The sequence below is a fragment of the Hippocampus comes genome, unplaced genomic scaffold (assembly GCF_001891065.2).
Source record: "Hippocampus comes isolate QL1 unplaced genomic scaffold, H_comes_QL1_v1.1 scaffold57, whole genome shotgun sequence".
Lineage (NCBI taxonomy): Eukaryota > Metazoa > Chordata > Actinopteri > Syngnathiformes > Syngnathidae > Hippocampus > Hippocampus comes.
In genome coordinates this window covers 804655-814574 of record NW_017805039.1, presented here as the reverse complement: position 1 = coordinate 814574, position 9920 = coordinate 804655, and the positions used below count along the sequence as shown (strand labels likewise).

At 43.9% G+C, this 9920-nt stretch overlaps 1 protein-coding gene across 4 annotated transcripts in view; it reads right to left on the bottom strand.

The window, feature by feature from the left end:
- LOC109512555 (connector enhancer of kinase suppressor of ras 2-like) overlaps positions 1 to 9920 on the bottom strand; it is a 26433-nt gene that overhangs the window by 9561 nt on the left and 6952 nt on the right. For 2 of the 4 annotated variants that reach the window (XM_019864390.1, XM_019864393.1), the window contains 8 exons: positions 8857 to 8898; positions 8649 to 8768; positions 6276 to 6335; positions 6114 to 6182; positions 2784 to 2930; positions 1781 to 1914; positions 401 to 606; positions 224 to 316 (listed from right to left, as the gene is read on the bottom strand). In XM_019864390.1, the coding sequence (XP_019719949.1) occupies positions 224 to 316; positions 401 to 606; positions 1781 to 1914; positions 2784 to 2930; positions 6114 to 6182; positions 6276 to 6335; positions 8649 to 8768; positions 8857 to 8898 (871 nt within the window). The remainder of the gene's footprint in view (positions 1 to 223; positions 317 to 400; positions 607 to 1780; positions 1915 to 2783; positions 2931 to 6113; positions 6183 to 6275; positions 6336 to 8648; positions 8769 to 8856; positions 8899 to 9920) is intronic. The other 2 variants (XM_019864391.1, XM_019864394.1) reach the window with 1 other exon arrangement.

Below are 9920 nucleotides of genomic sequence, written 5' to 3'. Positions count from 1 at the left end.
GGGGGGAGTGATGGCTGATGAACATACGGAAAAGATGGAGGCAGGATATGATATCCGGAGCGTTTGCGCTTGTGACAAGGCCAGCTCATCTTTCCGCTGTGAGATGTGAAAAAGAGGTGAGGATATGAGGAGATCTCCTCCTACTCACATCAGCTCCCTCTGCTCCTCTCTGTCAGCCCCACCCCCACCAACCCCCCCCTTTCTTTCTCACTCTCCCACCCACCTCGCCTGCTCTCTCTTTTCAGCTTGGTCAGGTTCTCGTCCTCGTCTCCCGCCCAGTTGTATTCCAGTGGCATGGAGATGGGCCTGAGCCTGCCTGGGACGACGAGGCACAGTGAGCGTCAATCCATTGCGGGGAGACACCCCGAGAAAGACGCGTCATATCGCAGCCGAATCTTACTGTAGGTGGGCGTGCTCCCCCTGCGGACAGACGACACTTCTTGGTTCTGGTCGTACTCGTAACAGTAGAGTATGGAGTCATCCTCCACCAGAGGGAATTGACGCCGACACTCCTGGTCCAGGTAGGAATTTGGGGAGTCGGAGCGCTTGCCGTGATGGACGAGGTCGGACTGAGAGTCAGAGCGCTGAAGGCTGCTTTTGTCATCTCTGCGGGAGAAAGGTGACATGACTTTGGAAATGGAAAAAAAATCAAATAAATAAATGCCGTATTGGCATTTCATTGCTCAAGTCATAAATATAGTTTTTTTTGTTGTTGTTGTTGTTTTCAAGAATACATTTTCAGTTTTGATTTTGATAATTTACACTCTCATCGTTTTTATTTCATTTCGACTTTTGATTTTTAAACTCTTTTTTTTTTTAATTAGTTTTCAGTGCAGGTTTGTTCGGTTCTGAAAATCTTCAATACTGCTTTGACCTTTTCAACTCACTGAAATCACTTCATCAAAAGTTTCCCCAATACCGAAAAAAAAAAAAAGGAGCAAGTCGTTCACCGCAGATCATCAACATGTCATCAGCATACGTCATGCTTTGTTTGTTACTGAAACCCCCCCCCCCCCTCAACCTCCCAACCATCTGGACACATGTACCACCCCATCCTCCCACCAAGACACACACACACACACACACACACACACACACACACACACACACACACACACACGCTTAGATGCCAGTGTTCATATTCACGGTCATGACGGAACATGTCACCCAGTGAAAATCACTGATGTGTTGTTGATTTTATCTGCTTGCATTAGCACTCACTGGCCATCACAAACACGATCTGGATAGTCAGTTTTTGTAAAGATGGTAATGTTCTTTTGATAGACACCGGAAGAGTAATTTATTTATGAATACGCAATGAATATTAAAAAAATAATAATCACAAATTACGCACCCGTAATCGTATGCCAGGTTTTTGTGATAGAAAAAAATCAGACCAAGATAAATCATTCCAAAACGTTTTCCACCTGTAATGTGTCCTCAAGATAAAGTTCTGATGTTCTAGTCGGCTTTTCCTGACTTTTTTTTTCTTTCTATTTCCCAAAGGTTTTGTGCTTAGACTGACTGCTATTTAGAATTGCTCAAAATTCTCTCCGGCTTGACAGAGGCCTCCGCTTGCAGCTGAAAAACAACAGCCCCACCGGATACAGTCATCCTGCCGCCACTGTCAGCATCTTTTCATGATGAGCAGTGATGCATTTGCACCAAACCTTTTGGATTTATGACCAGAAAGTTCAACATTGGTCTCGTCAGACCATAACGCTTTCCCGCAAATATTTGGGAGATTTTGTGCGTGCATACAGTATGTGTGTGTATGTACCTGGGGGTGTAGGGTTCCGCTGGAGGAGGCGGGATGTAGAGGTCCTGCAGGGCACAGCTTCCCCTCCTTGATGGAGTGCTTAAAGTGCTGCTAGGTGTGGCAACACTGCTGCCGGGGCTCTGAGGGAACAGCGGCTGCGTGTGAGTGGTTGTGTGTGGAAGTGAATGCACGCACGTGTGTGGAAGTAAGGCAGGAGGACAAAAAAAAAAAAAAAGACAAAGTCACAGTTACATGGAGTGAGCGACTGAGCAGTCGGCAGCATCATTCGAATGAGTGAATGAGTCAAATGGACAGCGCTCCATATTTTAAACAGCGCAGTTGTAGCTGGCGCGCACAAGTTGATCGGTTCCATCATCTTTGTGAATAAAAATCAGCACAAAGCAACAAGAATTTTCTTCGCGGGGGGGTTCAAAGATTTCCTCTCAAACTAACTCAAAATTGCCTTTGCAGAACCGCAAAACGTAAAAATGTACAGATATCTTATTGTGTGTTTCTGTTTTTTTTTTCTTTTCTCCTTTTTGAAATGTCAGCCGGGATAGGAAGAAAAGGGGGCACGTGATGCAGTGAAGGGGGGTGGAAGCTGAGAAACGAAATGGAGCTCTTGAGGGCCTCAGGGGGGGTGCAAGCATTTTCTTTGCTCTGTGCTTCAAAGAATGACTGGACTACACAAACACGCATCACTCTCATTTGTACCCATTGTGGCACTGGCACATATTCCGAATAAAGCAACGTGCTTGGACAAAGTAGGACAACAGATGCCGTTTAAGGCTGCGGTGAGAGCGGAAAGCAATTTTGTTTGAACCTTCAACTAATTCAAAAACAAGTTGTGCTCCAACGCAGGGAGAGAAATTCTTTCACTTCCTCAGCGTCATTCATTTTGCTTGATTCGTCACGTTTTTTTTGGAGGCTCTGCGGACTTATTTATAACCCGATACGCTCATATTCATACCCGGAGACACAAGCCAGTAGTTGTGCGGATTAAAAAGTAATCGAGCGGCCATACTTGCAGAGCCAAAGGTTTCCACCGCATGTTCTTGAGGAGCGCAGGAGTGGAGGTCAGCGTGCTCTGCGGCCGTTTCTTCAACGTCAGGGTCACACCCACCGGGTCCCCACGCAGAAGGTTGACCAAGTTTTTCAGTTGCCAGCCCACCTGAGCCAACAAGAAGAGCACAACGGAAACAGGGCTTTACCGACATGATGATAACCACACGAGGTCAGGTTAAAAAAATTCTACTAGGGCCACATTTGAAATTTTTTTGGTGTCTTTTTGTTGCGGCATCCTCATTGGTTATTGTTGTTGAGGCTCTCCACGTTAAATCCAAGACCGGAGGCCGTGGAGCAGCTTACACGCCTCCCGTGTCATCATTCTGAAGGTTCTGTCAAGTCGCGCTAAGCCTGCGGGTTACGAACAGCTACACACCTTGTAAATAGAATTTAACCCAGTTTGGTGATGTGCAGCGTACAAAAAAAAAAAAAGTCCTTCACAGTCAAATACACTTTCCAAATATGCCAGCAAATATTTGCCTGCGTGAGAAACGGTGCACGTTTTGACGCAATGTGTACATTGGGTCGATTGTGTATTTTGAGCAGCCTGGGAAACGGGGCACTTTTCAAGCACTAACCGAGCAATTACTTTGTCACATTCCAAGTTATTTTTCATGTTGACAGTCACTGCAGAGAGGTCCTCACACCGAAAAGGTGCAGAAGAGAACACAAAGCTTGCCATAATATTTGGCAGGGGTGGCCCATAACATCATTTTTTTTTGGGAAGCAATAAAATGTCTAATTTTGCAGATTTCCTGTCCAGTTTCATAAAGAATATATGTCACTTAATTGCCATTGTGACAGAATTTACAAGAAACGTTGGAGGCCATTTATGTGCCGCAGCCCATCAATGCTGATGCTTTGAGGTCTTCAACGCTGACACGTTGTCCTCATTTTTTTGCGAAAGAGAAAAACATATTGGACAGTTTTACACTGGGTGATCACAAGTTTCAACGTTTATCATGCGGCAGCGTTTTTCTTTTTTGGTGGTCTGGTGGATGGATGAGGATTTATTCAACCTTTTTAGCCCACGGGTGTCAAAGTCAAGGCTCGGGGGCCAGCTCGGACCCGCCACATCATTTCATGTGGCCCACAAAAGCAAATCATGTGTGTCAATTTGCACGATCCTTGCTAAAATCTGTACGCAAATGTCAAATTGTCATGTGTAATAAATAATGTTGAAGTTTTGCAATCATTTTAGCATAAACTATGATAGTTGTCTTGACTGATTGCGTAACTAGTAATCCATTCATTTGTTTCGTATGAGTAATAATGCGATGAGATGATTAAACATTTTGTGGTTTCGTAACACCCCTCCGAGGGAAGACGCAACTCGAAAGTGGCCCGCGACAAAAAGGAATTTGACGCCCCTTGTAGTTGTGTCTCATTACAGTACGATAGAACACTTCTTTGGGTTATTTTTGTTCCTGTGCGGTATTGGTGAAAATTTACCGTGTCCGTGTGATAAAAATGCATTGAAGTGCGTATTGTTTTAAAACTTGGCCTCCTTGAATTTCATTAAATAAATACTTGACAACACAAAAGACATCTCACACACAGCACACCTTTTAAAAAAATGTGGATAAGAGGTATGCCAATCTTGTGTAGAACACAACGCTCAAATCCTTTCCACTTCTGTGACACTTCACAGAAAGTGAAATGCCTGAAACAGCGCTTACTCTGCTGTAGGTATAGTCACCGAGCGAATGGTGGAGGAGACACACAATCGCTATTTAACAGCCTTTAAAAATGTGGAGCAAAATGCTTCACCTTCATCACAACTTTTTTTTTTTGCCGAGGAACGTTTTTTTGAGAACCTCCCAAACAGACACGCAAATACAAACAAACAGACTTTGGCAAAGCAAATGACAAACAAAAGCCATGGCTCAGATTCAGGCTCGGTGGCTGAAGAAACCACGGCATTTACTAATTACACCTCCACTTTCCTTCCAATTTTACTGTCATGAATAGGCTGGTTGCTACGGGGTTGTTGTTTTTTTTAGTTTTTATTTTGGGAGGGCGCATTTTCTGAGGGGAGCTTCTCATTCTTTTTTACCACATGAAAAGAGTCTTGACAACAAAGGATCTGGATTTCGGGGCGGGAAGAAAAAAAACGAATAAATAAAATAACCATGCTGCATTGAGTGGGTGAGGTGACTTGCTTTCGGCGCATAATTACTCGACATTTTCTTGCATGCATACTCACAAGTAGAAATGATTTTCAAATTAGTATGTAAAGAGTGCACCGCACGATTTTGGGGTTGCTGTGTTCGCCGCGCACTTGCAGTTGGAGCTATTGTGTATTGTAACCTATAACAAGCAGACCGCAAGGGGTTTAAATGGCTGATTGGAACACAGGTGGGCTACCGACAGCACGTGAGCCATATTTGAACTGCCCGCCATCATATTTTAAAAACAAATAAAACCTCAGAGAATCTGCTGGGGGGTGGGGGGGGCGGCTGGGGGGACCATAAAACCCACAGATTTTCATAACCGAAAATAATAAAAAATTTATTGGATGAGATTAAACAAATTTGCACGGCCTTCAGAAGCTGAAAGGATCCCTGTCGGGGAAAGAAGTTGCTGATACTAGTACGATACTTTTTGTGGCCTCAACTCACAACTTCACTCAACCCGCAGAGTGGCTAACGGTTTAGCTAGTTAACAGCCAGCCAACTGTACATTCTAATTACTTGAATTCCATATCACTCAACGGGCCACGCCCACCTTTTAAAGGCACACACACACACACACACACACACACACACACACACACACACACACACACACACACATTTACCATCACAGATGCTGCAGTATCTGACTTCATATTCTGTCTTCGTATTGTGCGCTTGCATCGTGAATGTCCACTGACTGCTAAGTAATGCATTTCACAATCTCACGAGATGCAAGACAGAATGCCTTTACACCAGCAGCAACTGGAACTAATCACAATGTAATTTGGACCGAAACCATTAGAGCGTTTCAATATGTTTATCATTGTGATTGTAAAGCAGTCAATTTACACCGCATCGGACTGATTATGTGACTCTTGTGTGTCAAAATAAAGACTTCTTTTTGGGTTTCTAGTCAGGAAAAATGGTGCTCATACATCTGCCCTGCATTCAAAACCACTCGGAAAAAAAAAAAAAGGAAAGACGAAAGTGCACTGGCCAATTGCCCAGTTTGGATTAGAGGTCAGGAACAGTGCATGGTCTTCTTTGTGTACAAAAAAAAAAGTATTGTATTGTTGTTGGAGTGAAAATGCGCATTCAAACCTGAGCCTTACCACTGTCTGGTGATTGACCTGAATGACTTCATCTCCAGCGTGAATTTTCTTACAGCGGTCAGCCGGAGACTAAAAGACGAAGAGCGATAATTAGGGGGACAATGCAGCTGCACTTCTCCCAACATGTTACACAAAAAGCAACACAAAAGGGAGTGCACTTACTCCCTCCGTTGTCCCGGTGATGACATGCAAACCGTCATATGTTGACTTGATATACATGCCCTGTGGTAAAAAAAAGGGGGGGGGGGATAAAGCAAACTATAATGCAAAGTGCATTACACCAGCTCACTTTTGTCAAAGTTTAAGGGAATTTTTTTTCTCTAGTTTTGCAAAAGTGTGAGCATTTGGAAACGTCATCATCTTAAATGTTTATCGGCCGGATCTCAAATTGATTCTGCCTTCTTTTTGGGACACATGGCAGATTGACTCGAATGTCGCGGATTATTTATCTTGGTATAAAAAACAGATCAAATTGAAAGCTTTCACTAAAAGGGGTCAGAAGTGCACGACCGACACCCAAACACACGCTTTCTTTCCGTCCGCTCACAAATCCACGCAAATGTGCATGACCGCACGTGAACACTCACACATGTAAACAGTAGCGGCATGCTGGTCTTGGAGAGGACTGGAAGGCTGTAAAAGGTTTATTTTGAGGCCACTGGGCCCAGTGTTCTGTGAACGGATGAGAGAACTTGCTTTGGCCTTTTCTCATATTTGTGTGGGGGTGGGATAGATGGAGGGGGGGGGGGGCTTCGTCATGGCCCCAAGCTGGGACGCTCGCGTTGCAGTGTGGGTCAGCGCCATGATGCCGTCCCACTAACCGTTGATGGTTCGAGTCTGTTTTCTTTGCTCCATAACCCGATTTCTGTGTCTCAAAGGAGATCCACTTACAAATATGTGTTGGAGCGTAACATTTCCCCCCAATATTAACATGAGTGAGCCATTCTTTGAATCGCATTAGCTGACTCATATGCCCAGGAGCTCAGCAAAACCTAGTTTTGTGTTGTTTTTTTTTTTTTTTTAATGACTGTGAGGTCAGCAGTGTTCACGGGGCTCACTGGTAAAAATGTGAAGTCATGCCATGTCTGATATTGTAAGCATTGTTTTTAAAATGGAGCAGCGACTCATTTGCATCGACAACGATGTTAATCGACATGTATTTCTTCATCGATGTGACTTTTGACAAAAGCCGCAGGATGAATTCTGAAGCGTTTTGGCCAACATTATCTGCCTATATTGAAATAAACGCTTCAAAACTCATTGGCTGACGCTTCACGGTGCAGATAAACAAGAACCCAAAGCATATTGTGAAAGCAACCAATTAGGCACTTAAAGTCAGAGGCCTGGCAGAGCATCACCAGAGATGAAATCCAGCGTCTGGTGATGTCTATGCTTTGCAGACGTCCGGCTATCATTGACAGCAAATGATTTGCAAGCAGGTATTTAAAAAGTCAAAGTTTGATTCAAGATTGTGAATTTGGTCCTTTAAATAGAGAAAGTTCATATGCGCTGTTGAGATTCCAACACCGCTCATTTGATTTGCGTGCAGGGATGCACGATGACATTTCTCAGCTCAATTCGATTCCAAGTCAAAAGCAAAATGACTTATGCAGGGGAAAATAAAAGCAACGAAGCACCAGTACAGAGTGTATGTACACTGTCAGGAAAAAAATGGTACTCTAGGGGTCTATTTTTTTTGTCGTCTATGGTACAACTTATTGTGATGTACCCTCCAGAGTTCACAATGGAACCTCGAGGTACGAAACTGTTTCTGGTCAGAAAAGGGACAGAAAGGGTCCAGACTGGCAAAGGGACCTTTTTTGTTTACATGTAAGGGTACAAACAATCGCTAAGCTTTTGTGAATGCCTTTCAAAAGAGCCCCAAGGCTGTGAGGTTTGTAGTTTGAAGAAATAAACAGTAGCAGCGGTAATCTAGACAAAGGATGGGCAAATGAATTCATCTTCAAACGAACTGTCTACGGTTCTTGCGAAGAAAAAAAAACAATGTTTGCGTACGTTTGTGACGTACACATTTACCCACAAAGGGTACAAATGTTCAGGCTCTCGATATGTCCCCTTGAGGTTATTGTGACAAGCCATTGGACCCTTCAAGGAAGAAATTAGCGCCATTTTTTCTGACAGTGTAAAGCTGCAAGAAAAGAAAGGCAAGTGAAGGTTGTTGGCGCAGTGAGTGAATCACAAGCTTGCAAGCTCATTTTATACATGCAACATTTGAACCAAGTGTCATGCTGTGGCCTTGAGTGTAATTAGTCTGCTTTGCCATCACCCAGAATTATGAATAGACGTTTACTTTACTTTTTTAGTTGCTTATTTTCATCAAACTTGTATTTTTTTTTTCATCGCGCCTGGGAGGGGAGGAAAGAGTTGAACATGAAAGCGCAATATAAATCAGGATGTATTGTATTGTATCTTAATGTTGTAAGAAAATTCAACCACAGTCATTTGCCTGCAAATAAAAACACAGTTTCTCCGATGGCACCAAAGACAATCTCCAAATAAATCGTGAGGATTTACCAATCCCTCGGTGGATTTTATGTTGGCCAGCTGCACCACCTCCAGATGCGCAGCCTGCGACACCATGGGATCCGAGGACAGAGAGATAATGTGGTCGCACACGTCAGAGAGAGTTTTACACTGTGGAGGACAAAGTGGGGTTAAGAAGCGATTGTGGAGTGTTGGGGGGTGGGGGGGGGGATGCTGGCAATATGCGAAATGAACTCACCACATGAAGGATTTTGTTCTCCGTTTCATAAACAGAGCAATCCTGGGGGAACATTAAGAGAGCGGTGGTGTTACCACAAGAGAATGTGTCCAAATGGGTTATTATTGGCATTTTGGCTGTAGGAGGATATAAGCAGAAAATCAAGCAGCTTGGCACCTCTAACCTCCAACACGCCCACACAGACACGCACCAACACAAAACAAATGAATCACCGGCAACGCGGAGGCATTTCTCAAAGCGGTCTCTCACTTATTTCGATACAGGTTCTCTAACTGCAGTTCATCGGCAAAATTATGGAGAATGCGAGTGGCTCGCTAATGATCTCTCGGCGCAGCACAAAGTTAATGGCTTTGTCGTCCGCCAATTTTCTGTGATGCTTGTCCTTCATTACAGCGGAGTCGAGAGGTAACTCGAGTTTATCCCGTATGGCAGAGGTCCCCAAACTCCGGGCCGCGGACTGGTCATTTGGTGCCGGACCGCACAGAAAGAATACATAACTGACATTACTTCCATTTTATTTATTTCGGAATCTGAAAGAGGTTTTATTTTGAAAAATTACCGAATCGTCTGTTACATCCGTCTACAATATGTCACTCTTGACACAGGTGAAGGCACGCTTCTCTGTGACGTGATAGGTTACCGCTAAAATGAAACCCAGGAGCTAACAAAATGAGTCAAAAACAAAGGTCTTTGGGAAGGGGTAAAGGCCCAGCCAGGAGACAGAGGAGGAGCCTACGACTTTCAAGAAAAAGAAGGCAACATTTAATAGACAGTGCCAGGAGTCCAATTCAAAATACGGATTGATCACAACGGGAGATTCCCACGCACCAAGCCCAGTCTGCATAATATGCGGCGATGGTGAGTCGTATTTTTCATGCACTTTGTATTTGCGGTTTATCTTATTTTGAAGGCACGTGTAAACATTACCATAGCGACTAGAGGGTTTTGCGGCCAGATACGACGTTCCTCGTGTCGTGATTCGTGTTTATTACCATATTGGCCCGAATATAAGACGGCTCTGATTATAAGACGACCCCCTCTTTTTCAAGACTCAAGTTTGAAAA